The 23,459-nt window shown below is 46.1% G+C and overlaps 1 protein-coding gene and 1 long non-coding RNA gene across 5 annotated transcripts in view; one reads left to right on the plus strand and one right to left on the minus strand.

The window, feature by feature from the left end:
• adamts14 (ADAM metallopeptidase with thrombospondin type 1 motif, 14) overlaps window positions 1–23,459 on the minus strand; it is a 42,285-nt gene that overhangs the window by 12,121 nt on the left and 6,705 nt on the right. The window contains exons 3-12 of one of the 3 annotated variants that reach the window (XM_030340284.1): window positions 19,568–19,724; window positions 16,544–16,740; window positions 12,200–12,283; window positions 10,340–10,487; window positions 7,296–7,401; window positions 4,826–4,969; window positions 2,853–2,985; window positions 2,074–2,187; window positions 1,570–1,718; window positions 700–872 (exon numbers count right to left, since the gene is read on the minus strand). In XM_030340284.1, coding sequence (XP_030196144.1) covers window positions 700–872; window positions 1,570–1,718; window positions 2,074–2,187; window positions 2,853–2,985; window positions 4,826–4,969; window positions 7,296–7,401; window positions 10,340–10,487; window positions 12,200–12,283; window positions 16,544–16,740; window positions 19,568–19,724 — 1,405 coding nt within the window. Of the gene's footprint in view, window positions 1–699; window positions 873–1,569; window positions 1,719–2,073; window positions 2,188–2,852; window positions 2,986–4,825; window positions 4,970–7,295; window positions 7,402–10,330; window positions 10,488–12,199; window positions 12,284–16,543; window positions 16,741–19,567; window positions 19,725–23,459 lie in introns of all 3 variants that reach the window. The other 2 variants (XM_030340283.1, XM_030340285.1) reach the window with 2 other exon arrangements.
• On the plus strand, window positions 8,754–21,016 carry LOC115531174 (uncharacterized). Of its 2 annotated transcripts, none has more exons than XR_003973846.1 (3): window positions 8,754–8,887; window positions 15,760–15,866; window positions 20,548–21,016. It is a non-coding gene; the product is annotated as an uncharacterized LOC115531174 (long non-coding RNA). The 2 variants fall into 2 exon arrangements; XR_003973847.1 differs by lacking the exon at window positions 8,754–8,887 and adding an exon at window positions 15,465–15,600.

A 23,459-nucleotide genomic window follows, 5' to 3' on the forward strand; every position in this document is an offset into this window, starting at 1 on the left:
TTCTGTGGACTTGGGGGTTGGAACCTGGAAGCTTTTTGATTAAGATTCTGTTATTGTGTTGCATTAATATCAAATTTTTAATTACAAATGTGACATTAAAAAGTTTGCAGACACACAATGCAAGACAGCCCGTTGAATATCCGTGTAAAATTAATGACCAATTATCCTTTCATACAATTCTGTGGTCTTGTGTTAAAAGCATTTTCTCCCACTGTCACATAAAATAGGACATAAAAGGGATGTTGGATAAAAAGCATTGATGAAGACAACACTAGCAGCATTAAGCAATGCTACAGTGATCTACCCCGCAAATGTCCCTTCCTTTCACTGGGAAACCATTATGACAAGGAGGGGAAAGATGGTCTGTGTGTGTGTGTGGGTGTGTGTGTATGAGTCTGTCGACTAGCAGGAATAGAACATTCTGTGACATATTTTAGCGATTTAGCTGGAATGGACTTCCTCCAGATGCCGGACCTAGATGTTAATGGGACACCAAAGAACTATATAAACCCTCCTCTGCTAAAACGTGGGCCTGTCAAATCAACGTGCCGCGCTCTGCAAATGTCATTCCTCCGATGCTATGTTCCTCCCCCACTGGCGACGGCTCGGCGAAAACCTATCCAAGACCGTAACGTTTCAGAGGAGCTGAAGCCCCCTGCCCGCCCCCCTCCACCCCCCAGCCTCCCAATACTGACTAACCGTCTGGGTGTTCGTAAGGCAGCCAGGTGTGCTTGACGTTGTTGTGGTACTTGTTGCTCCTCTTGACACACTGTTGTGCGCGGAAGTCCTCGTAAGGTCCGGCGCACTCCTCCGTGTTACACATCTGGTAGTCGAAGGTCGAGCCGGGGCATTCTCGGCCTCCGTACGCCGGCCTGCGCGGAAAGGAATGGAGAAAAACAACGAATCAAAGAGAGTGGTTTATTATAATCGGCAGCCTGCCTCAAAGGAAGAGAGGGCTGCGTGGGGAGCAGCTGGAGCTGTTGGTGGCTCGAGCTGCCCCTGCGTTGTTGAGATGGAACCTAATGAAACGAAAGGATTAACAGGGCGAACTTTTCCTCTCCGTGTCCCTTATCTGCAACCTGTGCGCGTTGTGTATTTTTTGCCTGAACAAGTCAATTTGTCAACAGCAGGAGGTTTGCTGCAGCCTCCCTCTCAGTAGAGAAACTACGATATTTTCTGCCTATTGGCGCACGCCCGGCGTCGAAGAACGACTGGGATCGCCGGAACATTCTCAAAAGGTCTCCCATTCTCACAATGTCTCCCATTTTCATAATGTCTCCCATTCTCCAGGACCTCACTTTAAAGTGCCAGAGACCATTTATGCTTTTTGTAGTGATCCGGATTTGCCGGTGCGATGGAAAAATACATATGGTGTCATCTAAGGCTTTGTTTCATATTCCTTGTATTGTCTTGCCACCCTACCTTTCCTCAGTGTCATCTAAATGTTAACCTTTGTGCTTTGGTAAACCTGTCACAAGGAAGAGGGCATCCCCTTATCAAAACTAGGTTAATTGTCTACAACTATTGTGTGCTTTTTGCGTTTAAAAATCTCATCTGACTCCCACTCACACAGGGTTGTTGCACTGCCGGCTGCGGGAACGTATCCCGCCCCCGCACGTCCGGGAACAGGTGCTCAACTTGGACCAGGAGCCCCAGCTGCCATCGTGGCCCACGGGCTGCTGGCTGGTCATCCAGATGCAGTGGCCCTTAAAACACCACTGAAGAAGAAGACGACGCACAGGAAGGAAAACATGTGTTTCTTCCCTTTTCACAGAATGAATTGGCTAGACAAAAACAAGAAAATCATTTTTAATTGGGTGATTATTAGATACTGCAATATAGTTTCAACAGGAAAATTATAATAATATCAACATGAAGATTAAAAAAGACAGAAATGTATTGAGAGAGTGAAAGAGAGTGAGAGACAATATTTTCAAGCCTCCAAAAGATAATTGCTTTCAATGCTTACAAAGAAAATTACTGGATAATTCTAGGCAAATTATATCGACAAGAAGAATGATTATCTCCTCAGCGTTTAAAACCCCTTCCAGAGGGTAATAACGTAAGGTGTACCTTGCCCGCCGCACACTCTGTTCCGTCCACTGGTGGGCCTTTCTTGGTCTTACAGAAGTATTGGTTGTCAGGGTGACTGCACCACAGCTGCTTGCACGGGTCGTATGTGCGGAACTGACAGTTGGGTGGGGGGGGGATACATGTCAGATGTCAAATCCTTCTTGAACATGTAGCATATACAACGAGAGTTCTTCCATTTCCTCACGTCGGGAACCAAAAGGTACACGCCCAACCGAAAACTCTGAGCAGAAATCGGTGATCCTTTCGTTGGTTGTATGAAAAGATCGCAAATTCTGTGCTCAGTGTTTTCAGAGTCTGGCCGCGATCCACCTCCCACCAAATCATGATCCATTTTGGCCGCAACCCCTTCATTAAGAAACTCTGGTTTAGACTTAAGAAGTAACCCACTTTGAGACCCCCGTTTCCTCTCCAATCAGGGCCTAGTGAATTAGATGGTTGATTGGGGTGAGAATGAGTTGCATGTGTCTGTGTGTTAGTGTTTGTGTGCCTGTCTCGCTTTTCCGTCTGTGTACTCCTTGTCACAGTGATACCAACATCAATGCAGTCACCCCCAGGTGGAATTGCTTTTAAAGAAGGTCCTGATTGAAGATGCCGAACCCAACCTTCACAGATGATTAAGAACCCCATGAAGGCCACTATTGTGTGTTTGTGTGTGTGTGTGTGTGTGTGTGTGTGTGTGTGTGTGTGTGTGTGTGTGTGTGTGTGTGTGTGTGTGTGTGTGTGTGTGTGTGTGTGTGTGTGTGTGTGTGTGGACTCACAGCGGTGCACATTTTGTATCCCACGCCAAAGTCAAAGCGGCACTGCTCGTCCATGGAGTAGTTGATGCCGGGGAGCTCGGTGAGCTTTGGCCACTTCTGTTTAAAGGGGTCGTCGAGGAGGCAGTCATAAGAACTGATGGAGAGGGGCAAGGGAGAGGGGACAGACACAGAGAGAGAGACAGAGACAGAGACAGAGACAGAGACAGAGACAGAGAGAGAGAGAGAGAGAGAGAGAGAGAGAGAGAGGGAAAGGAGGGAGCGAGAGAAAGAAAGAGACACAGAGAGAGAGAGAGAGAGAGAGAGAGAGAGAGAGAGAGAGAGAGAGAGAGAGAGAGAGAGAGAGAGAGAGAGAGAGAGAGAGAGAGAGAGGGGGGGAAGGAGGGAGAGAGAGAGACAGACAGAGAGAGAGAGAGGGAAAGGAGGGAGAAAGAGACAGAGACAGACAGAGAGAGAGAGAGACAGAGACAGAGAGAGAGGGACAGAGAGAGAGAGAGAGAGAGAGAGAGAGAGAGAGAGAGAGAGAGAGAGAGAGAGAGAGAGAGAGAGAGAGAGAGAGAGAGAGAGAGAGAGAGAGGGAAAGGAGGGAGAGAGAGAGAGACAGAGAGAGAGAGAGAGAGAGAGACAGAGAGAGACAGAGAGAGAGAGAGAGAGAGAGAGAGAGAGAGAGAGAGAGAGGAAAAGGAGGGAGCGAGAGAAAGAAAGAGACACAGAGAGAGAGAGAGAGAGAGAGAGAGAGAGAGAGAGAGAGAGAGAGAGAGAGAGAGAGAGAGAGAGAGAGAGAGAGAGAGAGAGAGAGAGAGAGGGGGGGGGAAGGAGGGAGAGAGAGAGACAGAGACAGAGAGAGAGAGAGGGAAAGGAGGGAGAGAGAGACAGAGACAGACAGAGAGAGAGAGAGAGACAGAGTCAGAGAGAGAGAGAGAGAGAGAGAGAGAGAGAGAGAGAGAGAGAGAGAGAGAGACAGAGTCAGAGAGAGAGAGAGAGAGAGAGAGAGAGAGAGAGAGAGAGAGAGGAAGAAAGCAACAGAGAGTGTACAGTGTGGATAGAGATTGAAAGGGAAAGAGTGAAAGAGAGAGAGAGAGAGAGAGAGAGAGAGAGAGAGAGAGAGAGAGAGAGAGAGAGAGAGAGAGAGAGAGAGAGAGAGAGAGAGAGAGAGAGAGAGAGAGAGAGAGAGAGTATATTCAGTTACTACCATTTAGTTATTTGTATTCTTTAGTCATGTGGCAGGTGCTAAAACAGATCATAGCTGAAGCAATAAAACGCTGACTAGAAACGTACTCAAGCTAACTAAATGCCTTCATATAAAATAAGGTCTACGTAAGAAGGAGCGCCCATAAATGTATTCTTCGCTACAGGACGCCTTCAGGTTAGGCTATGTGGACGATTGGGCTCCAACCCAGCACCTTTTGGCTGGGAGTCAAATCACCACTACACAATCTTGTTGCACCAAAAATGCATTCCAAGATTAGTAAGTAAATCTATAAAAGCCACATATGTTATAGAATTTACATATGACTTAAAATGTTCATCAAATGCATGAATGTATGTGATGCGAGGAGGGGTTGTGTGCGGGGGGTTTCCCCTTTCTGGCCTGCATATCCCTGCATCTGAGGAATTATTTCGATCCAGCAAACTTATAGACTGGCTATTAGAGCACAGATATTGCGCTAGGCTACTTTCTGAGTTAAATCAGGAAAAAAGCAATCACACTTTCCTGCAAATGCAGTTGGGTTCAAGTTCTGAAATTCATGATTAATTTTTATGTTTAGTTTGATGTGAGTTATGTCAGTTCCAATATTTGCAGAAATGGCTGTTAATATAAAAATCAAGTCCCAAAAGGCGAGAATAATGAATCATTTACAGCATAATATAAAAATAGGTAAAAAGGGGACACCCAATAAGACCAGATAAGACTCTGGGGGGGAGGGGGGGTGTGTGAAGACGGAGGACGGGGGGGGGTGGGGGGGAAGACGTACTGGATGTATCGGTTCAGCTCCTGCTTGCTGCAGCGGGACCAGTGGTACCGATGGAAGGCGGCCTGCACCAGTGGGGCCATGATGCTGCCCATGCTGGTCTCGTCCGCACACCGGTTGCCCTGACCGTCGTGCTCCATCCCCAGCCTGTCGGACCAAGATAAGATACCCTTTTTAATCCCACACCAGGGGGGTTAGTCGCTGGCTACAGCCGCTGATGAGTCAAAAAAAAGAGTGAAATGAGAGATCAATAGAAATACAGATCACGTAAACATGTGAAATTAGATTAACACCTCTACCCACGGCCGGCAAGCAATGCTTTCATAATCAATATGGGACATGCATGCAAAGATATATTCATCAAGGAGACACCGGGGGATTGCCATCACTTGAGGGGTGTTTGATTGCTAGCAACCAAAGGGATGAGATGATTGCTAGGATACCCCGCAGCCCTGACAATGGAAATCCATAGGCTTAAAGCTGAAATCAGATATACAAACATACAAATATACAATACAAACATTACATTTACATTTTTTACATTTACAACACATCCCCAAAAAAATGTATGCAAACATGAATTGAACTTCATGAGATTTAAAGCTAGGGCAGGCAAATGCTCTCACAAAATAAAGTCTGGCTTCCCTCCTCGTCTACCTACCTGCCTACCTGGGCAGACTCGGCCCATGCACTCATTGTGCATGATTGGAGTCTTCCACAAGGCAAGGCAGACCTATTTCTAAAGCTAGCAAGCTATTCGCAGAAGAATGTCTCTCTCCCACGTGTGTTTTGGGGGAGTGGCTTTTGGCTTTTTAGAATTATTCGATTGGATCCTTTTAAAATCCAGCTCACTCTGGCTGGACTCTCCAAAGTCGCCCACCCTACCTTTATTGCATATTTTTTTCAAAATGACCAGTTTAAGAGTACTGCACAGAGTAAATGAAGTGCGGGGGAGGGGAGAATAAGGGCCATTGTAATGCGACGTTCCAGTGGACAACGAAAGGTATTAATGTATGAATGAATCTGACTCGTGAACGGTTATCTTCAATTAAAAGGCAACATAACTCGGTCAGACATTTTTCCAAAACTTCCTGCACAGTGCCAGGACCCAACAGCTCAGGACAACACAGGAGGTGCTGTTGAGTCAAGAAAACATTGGGCCGTCACAGCAATGGATCCTAAACGAATAAACGGCTCAGAAGTGCGCGCCAAACTTTAATCAAAAATGTGCATTCCACAAAATGAGCAAAGCAATTCTGCTCCGAGTTCCAAAAGCGAGAGCCGGAAGGCTTTTTTTCATCCTTTTTTTCTCATTCAACAGTGCAGATAATTAGCCCTTTCACCTGATGAACGGAAAGTACTTCACCGCGCTCCTGAGCTGTGAGGGGAGCCATTAGGCCTGACGATGTTCAGCACAAGTGGGATGACATCAGAGTTGTAGTCTAGGTTATGTTACGCTACGCTACACCGCCCCCCCGCCTAATCATATAAAGGGAGGCCAAAACTGACGGGCTTATACAGTGAACTGTTGACATACAAATCATGATGTAGTATATACATATAAGGTATGCAAATATTGCAGCAAATGGACGCACCCGTGATCTGTGTACTCAGGCTGTGTTTTGGGACTATTGACTGCGACTGTAGGTAAATGGTCTTAACCAATCACACACTTGTTTCACACACACATTACGCACTGCCTTATTCTTCTTTGTTAAATTTACGGTCACATCTCTCGGCTCGGTATTTGCAAAAATGAATTGCTGAAATGAAAGTTCTCACAGTAGTCACAAAACTATATTGTTACGAACATTTTTAAGTGGTTGTTCAAAAATCCTGGAGCTTTGATAGTGGGTGTACGGTAGGCTTTGGCGGTATCACAGTATTACGGTACACCGGGGCATTAAGAAATCAATAAATAGGCTCAAAGATAATAACACAGTCTGACGCTCCTCTTTCCTTTAAACGTTTTCTGACATCTTATGATGTCATGTCATGTTTTTTGGGCCAAGTTAAGGGAGCAGAATATAGCCTACAAGTAAATGGTCCAAGACGAAGTCTTTCATTGTTGTTGAGACTAAAATAGGTTAGTTCACCAACATCACTTTTGTGGCGACCCCGGGTAGGCGGAGATCCGGCGCTTTCCAAGATACAATAATGACGGCCCGCCCACAACATCTACTTTATCGCCCTAAGTATTTAAACCCAGCAAGACTTGTCTTAAGTAGTCAAATTGCTGGACAGTGTTGTACATGCTCCAACGACATTCATATAGATATCCATATACTATATACCCCCTGGTGAAATGTCATGAAGATATGACGGTCCGACAAAATAGATGCCTGGTGTACGACAGGTATCAGCGTGTCACCTCGACTTCACCGCCGGCTGACATGAGTTCAAAGACACGTACCGTCAGACAGACAGACGGACAGACAGGGCCAATCATTACTGTTACAACGACGTTACTCACACATGGCCTGTTTCATGAGCGACGACAAAAGATGAGGAGAAGCCGTCCTCGTGGTTCAGGGTGCAGCTGCGCAGTGGATGGCACATGCCGGTCACCGGCGCGTAACCTAGGCAACGGAGAGAGAGAGAGAGAGAGAGAGAGAGAGAGAGAGAGAGAGAGAGAGAGAGAGAGAGAGAGAGCAGGGCACTGAAAATGAACAACCGTGCCAAAGGTCATGATGTTGCAGACACACTCAAAAGTAGGGATCGTGTCCTGTCTTTGGAGTGTGTAGTGCTAAAAGTGAATTGTTTGTCCATTGTCGATAGTGATGTTCATAGTCTACATGGGCTGAAAAAAACGGGTTTACGGTTTAATTACTGACATAAGCGTCTGTGCTCCTCTTTTCGGGTACATGCGTTCGAGATTAAATGTCAAGTGTGATTCGATTGAAAAGATGGCATTCAAACCAAAAACACGCTGCAGTGTCATTATGACTAACCGTCTCTCGAACGATTGTGGGAAAGCGGTTTGTTAAGCGAAAAGGAGTTGTGGTTGTTTTTATCCGATATCATTATATACGCACAATCTCCTCCCTGGAAGTTGGCTGGCTATGTGTGAATTGCCTAACAGCCTTATTAAATACTGCGAGAACAATGGATGAATGCAGATGAGATGACCCATGCAGTGAGGGCAGTGTGAAGCGAGTATTTTCTCTGTCTTTCAGTCTGTGTTTCAAAGGCTGTTAACCGATTTCATGGATTTTAGAACTTTTTAGGGCGATTTTACGACTATGCTTGTTTATAGCAATTACATGGATGAATCCACATTTGAATGAGGAAACGACAAACATACTCCTAGCAACGAATCTTCCCTTGGATGTACACGGAATATCTACGTGCTCTTAACTTGACAATAATAATTGTGTCCCTGGCTGTGATGAGCACAGATAAGAAAATGTCAGATTTTAATATAGCAGAGCCTTACGACAGTGCCAAGACATTGAGTGACTGCAATTGATTCTAAAGAGCCTGAAGCTCATATCGCAGCATGGCGGCTAATGCCTTCCTACATCGCTTTACTGGAGCAAGGACGTAAAAAAAAATGAATGATGAATCTAAATGCTGGTGGAGAAAATGCAGCATGGAAGTTGTACACAGGCATCAAAGCGCACAGATCATAACGCAAGCTTGACGGAAAGAAGCCCAGCTTTGCCGACACGTAACAACAGTTGACACAGTAAACACAGCAGTCTAAGGTACAAGCAAAGGACAAACAACACAACAGAACTCGATCAAGAGATGTGCAGCGATGCAGCTTTGGTGCAATTGGTTTTGGGGGTTCAGAAGCACCATGTACCCCGACCCCACACACCCCAGACACACACTTTTTTTTTTTGCAGAGGTGTGGGGGTGGCTGAGTTGGGCTTTCAAATAAGCATCATGCTTTCTGAACAGGAGTAGAACAGTCTTTTGGCATGCAGGTAAAACAAAGAAGAAAATGCAAATCCTGATGGATGAGGATGATGATGTTGGTGATGGTAAAGGTCAAGATACTTCTAAAGACTGCAGGTTATTTACGGCGGTGGCTTTGCGGTTGAAAATGGCTGCAGAAAGGTAAGCTAAGCCAAGGCCAAAAAATATGTATTCTCTATAGACTAACGCTGTCCCTGTGATGGATCACAGGCCAGAAAGCATATTTATAGAACAAAGGGATGACTGAAAATGGATGTCGATGACTGTATGAGATAAACTGAATTACACGTACCTTTGTATGTACAGAACATAAAGCAATAGCCAGAGCACAAGACAGCACATGACACAAAAGTGCAGCGAATCACTTTTTGATCACTTTATCTGGCAGTCAGATAAAAGATGTTCTCTAGGAAAGTACGTACGTCGTTAATCATTACTTGTGTATGCAGGCGGTGCAGAGGTGCAGCAGCTACAGCACGCTAGGTCGCTACTCCAAGGAGTAGAGAAGCAGGTTAACCAGCTAACGTGAAGAAAAAGCTAACATCAACCCCTGACTTGGGAATGTCAGGGTTTCTTTTGCTCGAAGGCTTGAATTCATTCAAAAGGATGAACTGTTTATAGGTCGTACACTTAGTATTAAATATGTCTCCACGTAGTCTGAACTGGCAACCCTCCCCCACACCCCCTCCCCCACCAAGTCTATATTTGGATACAAAATCTATCATCTCTCAGCAAAATCAGTCAGGAAAGTGCGATGTCTGCTTGTGAACCTCAAATAGGGGCCTGGCAAGGGCATGCTGCACCGCAGGTTGCCTTGGCAGCCGTGGTGTTGTGCTCACAACACCACCGCCGCCGTGGCAACCAGTGCAGGTGTCACAAGGAGACCAGGTAGTGTGGTCTTTGATCGCCGCCTTTGAACACGTGCGCTTTACAGTAAACGAAAATATAGCACAAGTCAGTGAGTCTGACAGGGTGGCCTTCGGAGAAGCGGCTTGTTCTTCTGGAACCCTGTTCTCGCAAAAATCGAAATGGTGGGGGTGGTTGCGCTGCGGCGATCAAATATTGGGGAGTTATTGGGACCTTCTGCTGCCATGTAGAGGTTCTCCTTTGGGAGTCATGTATGGTAGCGTCGGATGCACGGCTTTATCGTAGTTACGTCATACATGTGTCCTGTTAACATAAATAGAATTAAGTTCATTATTTGAAATTTAATTCAGACTGAACTTTGAACACAAAGTGGTTAAATGACAACGATTACAACTTTGAATCAGTGTAATTGGTGTTAATGTATCTTCAAATCACTCCATGACTATCACGTAAGCTTTTCAGAATGTTTTTTTCCCCCACATGCCATAAAACCTTCTTTTCAATAATGTGAATTTAGATTTAAAAAGCAACATCAAGTCAGGTGTACAAAGAAGTGGTACTTCCTGTGTGTTTGAGGTCACCGCCTTAAGGTCACGACCTTACCTTGGCCTTGAAGTGGACTTGAAGGTCCCACTTTTTCTCACTTTAGATTTTTGCGAACGTTGCAGAAATCGGCAGTCGGTCTGCACAGGCCCTGGATCGAGAAGAGTACAGTACCTTGCATACCTGCGGGGCCAAAGTCTTGCCTGGTGAGGAAGATGGCGTGGTCGTGGTACTCTTCGTGGTCGGGGTCGCGCCGCTGCTGGGTGTTAGCCCAGCGGCACACCTGCTCCAGGCTGCGCGAAGGGTTACCGCGCTCTATCAGACTGATGGACTGGGACACACACACACACACACACACACACACACACACACACACACACACACACACACACACACACACACACACACACACACACACACACACACACACACAGAGGGGGCAGGGGATTACAAACACAATCTGATTCAGGTTAATTGGACAAGCATGCTTTTATATGTAGAAATAGGATTTAGACTAGGTTGGTCTCTCTTCATGTAGAGATACAAAATAACAATACCAAAATAACAAAAAAGTTGACGGGTGTTCTTCAAAGTAAATAAATCGGCACGGCGCATGCTCATATCCGCACTGTTCACACACCCGTCAGCAGTGTTCACACACGCCGCCGCACGACACTTTGAAAGCACGCAAGTGGAGGGTGAATCAGATGACTCAATACAAGAACAACTATTTGTTCCATGTCCACTCTAGACACGGAACACATAAAACCTCGAAGGACGTGTTCCCTTTTGCTAAACAGACAATCGCATAAAGAGTCTTTATTTCTTAGATTTTTCCTTTTCTATTGCACTCCCACGCCAGCTCTCCAGACTGTGCTCTCAGCGGACTTGGGTTCATCTCATTCAGACCAGCTCTCTCTGTGAGCGTCACGTTGTGGCCATGCTTTAGCGACCACACGATACGTGGCTACCACGTAGGCAGCAGCAGGCGCTTTCATGTTACAAATAGTGCAAACATACAGACTGCCGTGGGTTGCCAGAGTATTTGCATGCTTGGATAGAGAGACAGAAATATAAACCGAGGCCCGTTGACAATCCGTCTCTATTTGTACAATGGCCTCGGAAGAGTTTACCTTAACCCTTTGACCACCGGGGCGATAGTCTGCATAGGTGAAGGTTTACATTGTGGGGACTGGTTTCTTTCGATTGTTTTGGATTTGGGTTGTGTCATGTCAACAATCAATTACGTTGTGCGGACAGAGCTTGACTTGAGTTGAGAAAACACCACGGTGAAGTCATGTTAACGTTTCTTCCTTTTTGATCCCGACTACGCAAAAAAAGTGTCTGGCCTCTCGCGTGACAGTAGGTGGCCGTTGCACTCACAACAAGCAGTCTCGGTTGTTCAAACATGATTCAAGAGCTGTTCATTTCACTTTAAACATGACCACTCCGTTTGACCACTTTGATGGAACCCTTGTGAATACACATGAAGGGTGATGTCATGTATCTAATTCCAAGGTGCTGTACAATTCATGTCTATTTTTAAAAAAGGCCCAGTGCGCACCTCATGTGTCGCCGGTCCTCACAGCACACCCGCTGTCAAACTGATTGGCTTACTACACCATTTATCCCTCGTGAGACCAAAGGCGTAATATGGCTGTCTTCACAAAATCACCGGTCTAGATGTGCAGGGAGGATAGGGATAGGTTGCATTTGGATGAATGATGGAAAGGCCATCCCTGACTGCCTGCAAAACAACATGCATGCTCCGCTTACGGGCATTAGATCCCCACAAAGGTCTGTTTACTGGACGTGCTATTCTAGAAGGTTATTTTGTGATATGGATCAGCCATGCAAGAGATGGGATAACTCGTGGAAATATCCCAAGAAATAAATGTCATTGAAAAACCGGAAAAACAATGCTTAACATTCACGACAGGGTAACAGAATTCTCTTTTATGCATGGATACACTGGCTTACCCACATAGGGAGCACACAGACTGTACTAAAGGCAAAGTTGGGCCTGGTTTGTTTTGTCCTTACCTGTCGGTACCCGACCATGATCATGCGGACAAGGACAATGTTGATGTTGGTTCCCAGGGAGTCGTCGTGGTAGATTTCATCTACCTGAGAACAGCAAGAGGACATGAAATCATCAATCTAACAAACCAAACCGAAGAAAGGGAACCCCGATTTCAGCACACAGACCCCCAAACTGCTGTAACACTTAAAAAAAAAGATCAAAAAAATTGACCCTGACCCACAAAAGACCCAAAAAGCAAGAAAAGTATAGGGGTACCAGCCAAAACAGGAAAACAACCGACCTGACCTTTTTTAGACTACCTTCACCAGAGCCTGTTATAATTGGCATTCTCTAATTGATCTCTTCAGGAAACTAGTGAAAAACATTCACATCCTGTGACCGGGGCATAGAGAATACAGAAATGAATCACTGTTATGGCACTGTGATCTAGCATTATGTAGCTACCTCAAATACGTGTGTCACATTGCATTGTGTTGCTGATGAGACAGAGCCACAGAGCCACAGCGATGATCTTCATTAGGATGGGGCTTACAGATGCCAGGACATTTATCCGCCCTCAATTGCGATGGGGATTCGGGGGGCTAAAAAATGTCCATAAAAAAAGGAAATGTCGTTGTCTCCTTAAAAAGGGATAATGATTCACTTGAAGACTGATATACCTTGTAGCGGCGGAAGACTCGGAGCGGACGCGTGGGAGAAGGATTACACATTGGTCCACATTAAATCACAAAATAGCCACTCAACAGAAGCTGTGTGTGTTAACACAGACTGGGTTGGAGAAATGTGTGCTTGGGCCAAGCCTCTGGTGCCAGAGGGAAGGTTGTTGTTTTTTTTGTCTCTAATTCGTCCAGCCTCTCTGAGAGAGGCACTGGGATTCTGGTTGAAGTGTGCCGTATCTTGTTAAGACACTGGCAGCCCTCCAGTATGGCCGGGCTGTATTATGCAATCACGCACAAGAACTCTGGCCCCAGAACGTGATGCCAGTTGGCTTCATGGTCACAGGCTCCCGATGGAGAAGGGAAAAACGCAGATTCCAGCAGAGGCTCAAAGTCAAATTTCCATTTGAGGGGCCTTCAGTGTTCTTCCTGCGATCCTCTTTTTAATTATCGTCATTCAGGACACTCCCCCTCCCCCCGGTATGCCATTGGAGCAAATTTTTTAGGTCAACGGGTCACCTAGTTAGGCCCATGTGCGGTTATGGATGGTGATTATCAACATGCCAAACGGGCTGTATCTCAGACAGTAAACATGAGGGTGCTTAAGGTTCACAGAGTGCTCTGACATTCCTCCACGTGACTGTTAAACCGGCCATTGAGAGGAAACACATGTTTCACCAACCTTTGCCTTCTGTTTCCCTTAAGAGGCGAGTCAGTCCGTTTTACATTCGGTGGGGCGACAGAGGCACGCCGTTCGCTTTTGCTGACGTGAAGCGATGCGCGGGTCGAAAATTAAAACGTCACTGTCATGCGGCTGCTCCATATCATTATGCTGTGTAGCGTGCAGAACCTTTACTCCTCTCGGAAGGGGGTGAGAAATCGGGATACCTTTAAAGAACAGCCGCATCCCCAAAGAAAATCGCCAAAATAATAAAGCGACTTCTAAGGCCAGAGATATTCTAGCTTTTCCCCCACGTGTTCGCGCAGCCGACTACGACCTGAACTGAATTATTCACATACATGCTGCTGCTTTTGCGTGTGACTGGAGGATTGCTTCCAGGGCACACCAGAGTACTTGGACCGTTTAGAACTTGAACCAAGATTTGCAGGAAATAAACATTAAACATGGCAACACTCCACAAGGTTACCATCTTGTTAATCTTGTTTATGATGTCTTGTTAAGTCTATTCGCTTGCCCTTCAAAACTGACCGCCAGCGTGGACGTGCTCCTGACACGCTAACTGACCCCTGACCCCTGTCACAACCCCAAACTGCGGGGCCCTAAATGCTCGCAGGAAACGCCAGGCAGCCATCATAGCCCACGCAAACGCGTTGCTATAGCAGGTATAACTCCAACCGAAGCGATTGCCTGTGGAAGGTTCAATGTGTCTGGTATTTCAATGTCTGGCAACAGCTGCTCTAGTACTGCGGAAGTGGTCCGCCCCGGCTGTGGCACTCGGCGTTCGCTCAGAGGTACAAGGCAACTTTCGAGGAGTTGTAAGGAAATATTCCATTCACAGAAGCCAATTCAGCGAAATGAGCACAGAATCCTCGTTGAAAAAACTTTCAGGGAGGAAGGTAATAGCACGATTTTATTTTTGTAAGTTTCATGAAGATCAAAACATCGATTTTTTTTAATATTTTTTTATTTCCGAGGTTTTGAGAGATCATCAGCTGTCCCCACGGTCTTCCGATCGCTCCTTTTCTTCTCCTCGTAGATTTTTCACCGGACAGAATGTCCCGGCCGGTGGAGGTAGGCGAGGGGCCGAGCCCACGCACTATAACACAGGAGATAATTAAAAAGCCAGGGAACGCACGGGGGAGTTTTGGAAAAAGCAGGGCCCGTAATGACCCCAAACGAGCCTAACAGCTGTGCTTCTCCAGGCGTTCAGATATCCCTGGCTGGCTCAGGGTGCGGCATCACGTCGATGCGGACCAAGCCCCCCCCCCCCTGTAGAGCCCCTCAAACAACACGCCCATTGTGCGGCTGGGGCACGGCGGCAGTCTCCTCGCTTGGCCCTGAGCAGACAGGATGTTCAGTAATCAATCTCCTTGGGGGGGAGGGGGTGTAGGAGATGGGGGGGGAAGGGATCCTTCTCCAGGTGGTGCTTCTAACGCACTGGGTCCTGCGAGCCACTGTGAAGGCCTTCTGAGGGGAGGTAAAGGTGGAGGGTGGAGGTTGGTGAGTAGGAACGCTGTCGGAAGGGGGCACACCTCAAGATACGATATATACGATTATAAGACGATAAAGGCAAGTGAAATTTTCCTTCTGAAAGTCGGAAACGTCGTCTTATCTTGTTGAGTAGAGGTCACTACCAGACAATCTGCAATGAAGTGTAATACCTGAGACAACTCCCTCTCCCTCTCTCCTCTGTTTCTCTCTCTCTCCCTCCCCCATTCAGTCTCTCCCTCCCTCTCTCTCCAACTGTCTGCTGGATTAGCAGCAGAGCTCAGAGAGCCAAGTGCTAGACACTACTTATCAGAGTAATCAACTGAGCTCATTAAACCCCCATAACACGTTCTACTCTCACTTATCCACTCAAAGTACATTTAACTTAATTGCCTATTTTTTTGTTCTCCAAACAAACATCTTTTCTCACACCGAACGTGCTATAGCGCTTGCTAGCGCCGCGGCGTGCTAGCCGGCTATCGGTGCCAGTGTGAGAGCGCTCCTCTCAGCTCTCACGCTCCACTTCCCCGTTAGCCGCGGAGCGCTAATCACACCTCCATGCTGGACCCAAACGGTAACTGTTACAGAGTGAAACCTAGGGGAAATCTCCCCTGGTGGGACTTGTGTGCCCCCCCCCCCCCCCCACTGCAGTAAGCAGATTATGGTGGTAGGAGCTGGTGGAACCTGTAATGAATGAGTCCCCCCTTTCTTTCTTCTGTAATCTCCACAACAGCTCATGCCACGGTGGAGGACAAGGAAGTGCCGCGGCATGTGTGGCAAGGTCCACATTGTCAAGAGAGACGAGGCCACCGGTCCGTAGAGGTACTCACACCCGAAACGGTACGAGATGGTGCCTCGTATGTGGAGAGAAAGCGTGTGCATACTAATGCGATGTGTGATCGATGGGTGAAGTTGAAGGAACACGTTCGATGTCTTACTCCAACTCGCTTTTTTTATTGTGACCCTTGGGATGTGATGTCACATGACGCAACGAGCTGGTTTCGTTGCATGAACGTGAACAGTGGAAGGTTTCTTTTCTAGTGGCTGAACCCCTCGAGCACGAACAAACGCACGCCTGCACGCGCGCGCGCATGCACACACACAATGCACACACACAACCGCACACACAGTATCAGTCAAGTTTAGTTAAGGTGTTTCATTTCATGATGGTGTGATAACCTTTCCCTTTCTCTTTTTGTATACTCTCTCTCTATCGAGTCGATTTTCCTCATGTCTCCCAAAGGACTCCATGAGTCTATCAGGGCAGTAGATTGAAAAGCCATTCAACCTCAACAGTCAGGTGTTTTTCAACTCAAAGCCGAAACGCTACCATGTTCCGATTCCCCCAAGGTCCGACCATGACATCCAACCTCGTAGGCACGGCGACGATACACACAAGAGGCTTACCCTTAGCGCCTTGAGGCACCACCACTCACTCACAGTAATGGCCACCTCGGATACACAAAGTAAACCGCCACCAAGGACCAAAGCGGTGTTCAGACGACTTATGTACGTACTATGTTCATGAGAGTCAGCACGTAGTTCTGCACGTGCTCCTTGCCGTGGAAGCGCACCACCGAGTCGTCCACGGCCAGCAGCACCTCGATGTTGTAGTCGTTCTTCTTGGTGTGCCTCCGCTTGCGCTCCGTCTCCGTCAGCTGCTGCTCCACCAGGTCCAGGGTGGCCGGCAGGTCGGCGATGCCGAAGTCCGCCACTGAGGAACGAGAAACAAACGCACCCGTGCGTGTTTTTATCATGGTGTTGTTGTGAATTGTAGAATTGCGCGGCTTGTTAAATTCAAAACGCGGCCGTTTTGAATTTCTGCCTCTTGTGACATCACAAGTGGGCGTGTCCACCTAGATGTAGCAAACGTTGCACATCTATCATGTCATACATCTAGGTGGACACGCCCTCTTGTGACGGCTAATAACACTCACACCTGGTGGTATAATATGTCACCTTTAAGGGTGCTGTAGGTAAGATCTGAGAGCGGTTATTTTTGTGTCACATTTGTGTGACATTTCGGACCAATCAGGGCATCCCTTCCGTTATTGGTTTCGGGGGAATACATTTTGCCTGTCAGCCACATGTGTTTCAGATGAAACACTTCTCAATGGGGAGTGAGGGAGCAGAGAGTGAGAGGGTATTTTTAGATTGTTTACTTTCAAAAACGTTCTCTCATCCCCTGTCTCTGCCCCACCCATGACTCTTACCCACAGCAGGTTTGACCAGACAGTGAGGGTAATTACTTGTGGATCATCCGACCCACACTCGACAAGGAGGAACCCGCATGGTTAGAGATCATTTTTCTATAACAACAACGACGATGATGATGAGGAGGATGATGATGATCATGATTAAATGCTTAAATGATTGAAGCGATTACTTTTGTGCTCATTCAATAACTTTTATTTCAGAACGTTTATTTTGTAAAAAAAGGGTGGTTTGAGTGCTGGATCAGGTGGTGGCGGCGGATGGACGATTGCTTCACCTGACCCAACAGGCTGGATGGAAACGTTAACACTGTTCAAAACCGTGGCACACAACTGCACATATTTCTGGTCCTGGATGGATGGGTTCAATCTATAATGCGTTTCCCTGGGGCTAGGAGCAGGTCCTTGGGATTCGCTGCGCACCCTCCAGCAATGCTTCAGGGCCACGCCAACATCGCATTACAATCATGAGCTAACCAATTATCTGCATGACCTTAACACAGAACACGCTGGACTAATGATGTGAGAGTGTTTGGAGTGTTAACGTCGATGTGCTCAGTTAAAGCACATTAGAGGTTCAACAACCACAGTACAGGGTTTATATAGAGGTTATTACATTTATAAATCACCAAAGTTAAATAACTAATGTTTTTATATTGTGGAATATCGGCAAAGATATACGCCAATAGCGACTTATATCTGCAATAGGCCATTATCGGCTGATGAAATTGACCGACCGGTACATTGGTCGGGCTCTAATAAACCTCAATCAGTTGGAACTTGAGAAGTGTCATGACCCAAGAGAATCACTAGCTAAATGCCAAATATGCAGACACATCATAGATTGCATTCAGGATGTAAGAAGCCTACGCCCGCTTTAATGCAGTACAACATGAAGCTGGGAATAAAAATGAAGAAGTGGCTTCAAATTCAAACTATATCCAATATAAGGTCAAGCAGAGCTCACCATGGGGATACAGACTACATCTGTTATTGTGTCATCCAACATTAAAGGGACTCTGACCTTTGTTGCATTTGAGAATTACAGCACATTCAAATCATCCCGCCTTCCTCCAATGCCCCACCCCCTAAGCGTTATTTAGTACAAGCGTTATTAGTACTGAGTACTGTATGAGTACTGTAACGACCTCGCCGGTGACATAATGATGTCGAGTCATTAGTAGTTGAAGGTAGTTTTAATGAACCAAAACCAGGTCACTGAAACCCGTAACATTGTAACCAACGGCAGAAAACCGACACAAAACAAACCCCGGTTACCCCGGCAACCCCCAACACGGTCTCACTCGCGTGCAGGCCCCCACCCTCCTGTTCTTCCAAGGCCCTCCCCCAGCTGACCTAATGATTCGCCCCCACGCTGATTGACAAGAAGAACATTACAATACATGCACATAGAACAACTGGCATAGCGGACAACGAAATATAATGTAACACATAACACACAAACTATTTAACTGTCCCAGGGTCGCTACAGTACAAAAGTTCTAGACTCCCATGGGTTATGTTTAGACTCCCATGGGTTATGTTTAGACTCCCAGGGGTCATAATATCTACCAGGGGTCTAGTAAACAAGAAATTTAGCAGGTGGCTCACTGTAATTTTATGGGCTTCGTGTGATACCGTTTTGAGGCCCCTCTTTGGTCTGCCATCGTCAGTCGCTACGGTCGCTACTCGCTACTGTCTGCCGTGGAATCAAAACAAACCCTCTAGTTGAGGACGCGCCTTGATGACGCGGGCCCGAATGCGCCACAAGAAGCAGACGGAAAACCTTATATATCCATGCAGCAAACAGACAGGTCTGTCGGCCAATAAGGTCATTCGGTCCGAAGAATTTTATTGGTTGAAGTTTTCACTAAATATTATGAGAGTAAAATAATTGTTTGTTTTTACTCCTGGTTGGTCTGTCTTGCATATTAGAGTGTTATTACCTTATTAATACCAATTTAACCTTATCCAAAAAAAGTGTAAAAATGCAACAAAGGTAAGAGTCCCTTTAAAGGTTAAATTATATATACGTCCCCATCTAGTAGGAATCGTATGCAATTCCAGGAGAAGGAATTGCAGCAGGAATACCTGATGCCTGTATTTCCCTACCTCCCAAAGCCCTACTCCACCTCCTGTGTGTTCTCATGACAACCACGCTGGTTCCTTGTCTGATTGAGGTCATCGCCCATCCACACAATAGGGACAATAAGGACCCAAAAGAAGACACACGCACGCACACACGCGCGCAGACACGCACACCCGCACGCCCGCACACATACACAGATGCCCCTGTTTTTCCAATGACAGCGTACGCTGACGTCTTACCTTCATTGTGGAGGTCCTCCTTTTTCTGGCCCGGCTCTCGCTTGATGGCAGACCTGCGGTAGACCACGTGGACACGCCCCTTCATCTCCACGTTCTGCTGGCCTTTCTCCAGGGGCTCGATGAAAAACTCCCCGTTATCAGTCCGGATCAGACCTGCCTGGAAAAAAAAGTGTGGGAAGGAAGAGAGAGAGAGAGAGAGAGAGAGAGAGAGAGAGAGAGAGAGAGAGAGAGAGAGAGAGAGAGAGAGAGAGAGAGAGAGAGAGAGAAAGAGAGAGAAAACCATCTGAATCAGTCCACCAAACCCTGTTTTCCCCCCATATTTTCTTGAAAGGTCATTATTGTGTGGGGGCCTGTAATTACAGTGTGCCTTAATCAATAGGGAGTTCTGTATGAAAAAGGGCTGTAAGTGAGGGGGAAATGACGCAGGTAGACATCGTTTTGTGGGATTCAGCAGCCTGGTCAATTTCCAAAAGCACTCCACAAACACAACACTGGGTCCATTCCATAAGGTTCTTCTTTCCCGGGGCGAGCCTACTCCTTGATAGCTCGTGAATATCGATTTCTACGCTCTGAACTGTTTGTCTCTCTATCTATACAAACATGCACATTGTAGCGCCATAGTGCAAAGCATATCCATGCTAGTATAGTGTATTTATTAAAATATGCATTCATTTCAATGACTCAAGTCTCTCTTGACCATGGAACAGGATCCACCTTGCAGTGACCCCGGGAACGATCCCGACCTGCGGTTTTGCAGCGAACACGCTGTTCCCTCCTCTTCTCTTTCAACCCACTCTCCTGGCTTTCTGCTGCGCTGTCCATAAAGGCATAACCAATGTATTTTATGCATATTCGTCAAAGCACCGCTGGTGCCAGAGGATGCTTACAATAGCGGGGCTTGTAATCCTGGCCTGTGGGCGTTGGCACGGCGACAGTGTGAGTGTTTCCTAACCTGTATAATGTTGGGTTTTCCTCGACAGGTCCCGCCAAGGCAAAGAGGGAAAAATCAGCTGTGGAGCGATGAGGGGGATGATGCAACGGGGATGCGAGCGGCGCTGGCAAAGTGTGTTATTAAAGGGAGGGAACGGAAGGAGTGTCTCATACAGGCATCTTCAGTCAATAGGATGATTCACGTAAGTGAGTTGCAGCGGAAATAATGACCAAACTTATCTGTGAAATCTGAACTTTTTTTTTATAACTGCTGCTATTTCTAATCAAAATGGCAATGGAAATGTATTTAGTATCTCCGTGAAAGCAATCTTGAATACAGAATGATTGCATGATTTTCAATCTGTGGTTATTGACAATATTCTGTAAACTGCAAGCTGGGTTTCGCTGAAGCATACTATATGTTGACTATAAAATGGTATGCAAAGCCTTGGTTTGCAGTGCTATGCATGCAGAACAGAATTGTATTTGGGAGACGAAATGTGTTTACAAGTGACAAGTGCCAAATTCAACATTACGCCAATCAAATTCAACTCTGCTTGACTTTAATACAAATAAAAGTAAGTGCCATGGTCCTTTTCCCCGAATTTCCCCCAAAATCATTACCTGTAGTTTGACATAGTTACGCCCATTACCTCCTTCGAGTCAAGCTTTTGTTGTTGGTGTACTTTATATACCAAAAGGATACATAATGGCAGATGTCAGTGTGCTAGATTCACAGGCAGTCGGTCGGATTATTCAGTCGTGGGCAAGGGTGTCTCACAGTGGTGTGTTGAGTTTATTTTAGTGGGTGCACTGAGTTTCCTCTGCTCCGCTCGCATTCATAGTATTCTCTGTCGCACGCTCGCTGTGGCACCTATTCGCTAGGAACACACACGACAACGTTTGTTAAGTATTCTGTCACAACCAGTGAAAAACAATTGCAGGAGTGAAAGTTCTGTCCCAAAACTATATTGTTGTGTAACCCTGCCCATTTGAAAGTTGACATACGTGTGTATACCTGCGTATCCCATCAACAGGTCGATGCCTCAGCCCAGCCCTATTCTTCTGATTGTTTAACACTCTCTCTCAGACACGCATGTCTTGGATTTGATGACATCCATCCATCTCCATCCCAGAACTAAAAATAATCCTTAATTCCCTGCATCAAGGCTTAGCCCAAAAACAACTGTCTCTCTGTCTATCACAAGCAAGAAAAAAATGCTCTGTGAATTTCGGCTCTGGAAATTATCTGCTTCCCCTGATGAGGCTGGATCGACTCCGAGCTCAAAGCACATCATCCCCAGCCACCACTGAAATTAGCCCCATTTGCAGTGTGGCTGAACGCCAAAACACCCCAATTAACAGTTTCAAAATTCCAGGTGACAAAATGACCCGTCACACACATAAAACAACCCCATTCTCCACGAGGCAGACATTGTTTATCCATACACCTGTCTTTAAACACATGTTCTCCCTCTAATTATAACAACGTCAGCCTCTGTATAGTTGTCTGCACTCTCCACTGCTTCACATTAGTATCACTCAACCGACCAACTCATGTTCGATGTATTAAGGATATCAGCCATGGCCTAGTGATCAGTGAGCCAGTGTAGATATGGACCTGTTCTGTTTCCTTTCTGGTGCCGACAGACCTTGTACTGATGCAAATTAGATAGACCTAATCCCTTAAGCACACCAATGCACCAAATTTAGAAAATAACCACAACCTTGTCTAAAGGTGGACATTTGAATATGTACAATATATTAAAGGGACTCACTTTCATTCAGCAAACTCATGCAGTTGTTGAGTTCATCCCATTTTTGCTTCAGCGCACACACGCCCTAAAAAACGCAACACCCCTATGGACCAACACATCTGGAGAGGACCATTAATGGCTATACTGTCCCCAATTAGGCAACAAACACATGATTGACTTGTCATTAAACTGGCACAATGTAACTTTTTTTATGCAGCTATTTACTCCCTTATTAATATCTGAACTACAAGGTTTCACAAGAATAAAATGGGCCCATGAAGGGAATTTTTCCCTACAAATCAGTTTATGGTTCCCATAAAAATGACGACATCAGTTTTTTGCACCATAGAATGTCACGGCATGTGTTAATTGAAAATGTAGAAAAACAAACAACAAAAGTTTGGGATTTTAATGAGTTAACGTTAAAAAACATTCTGGTGTTCCCAGGCTGGAAGTCAAGCTTGCAGCAGAATACATTTAGTAAACAGCTGAATGCACGATTCAAGAAACTAGAAGTTGCTAATAGGCAAACATGATTAGTGATGGTTTTATTTTAGAGGTTGAAGCCAAGCTTGCCTTGCTCACAATGTTTTGTTTTTGGACCGTTTCATCTGTCCTCTCTACTTTCATCCTCCTTCTCTCGCTCTCTCTCTGTGGAGACCCAGCAGAGAGTAAACAGTAGACAGGAAAACAGTGTTGGCCCAAAAGCCAGCCGTAGACACTGTGGCGTTGGCAGATGCATTGATGCGGTTTGGTCAAAATTGGTAATCTTTTACACCACATCAGGGGAGAAACACAATCGGGATGAGATACTACTGCACCGTTCACTCTTCCTTAAAGGCACCGTGAACAAACAACAATCTAAAAAACGGGTAGATAGTGCCACGAACCAGTGTCTGGCCGGAGCAATGTGATGCAGAGACATTACTGTCACCACTGTCATTTTTGCAGCTTAACCTGCAATTTGTGGCCTTATTTTCTCTTTTTTTCCAAACATATGATTTGCGCACACGGCAATCTCTTTTGGTGAATCACAGAGCCACCGAGAATGAATCCTCATTTTCTCAGACCTCTCTGAGACACTTTTCCCCTCAGCCATATTTACATAGACGCTATTATCAAATCGATATGACATGACACACACGCGTACGCACAAGTGGCACATAAAATAGCCACTTGGCGCTCTAGAAGATATGGCCGTTCCT

The sequence above is a fragment of the Gadus morhua genome, chromosome 18 (genome assembly GCF_902167405.1).
Source record: "Gadus morhua chromosome 18, gadMor3.0, whole genome shotgun sequence".
Classification (NCBI taxonomy): Eukaryota; Metazoa; Chordata; class Actinopteri; order Gadiformes; family Gadidae; genus Gadus; species Gadus morhua.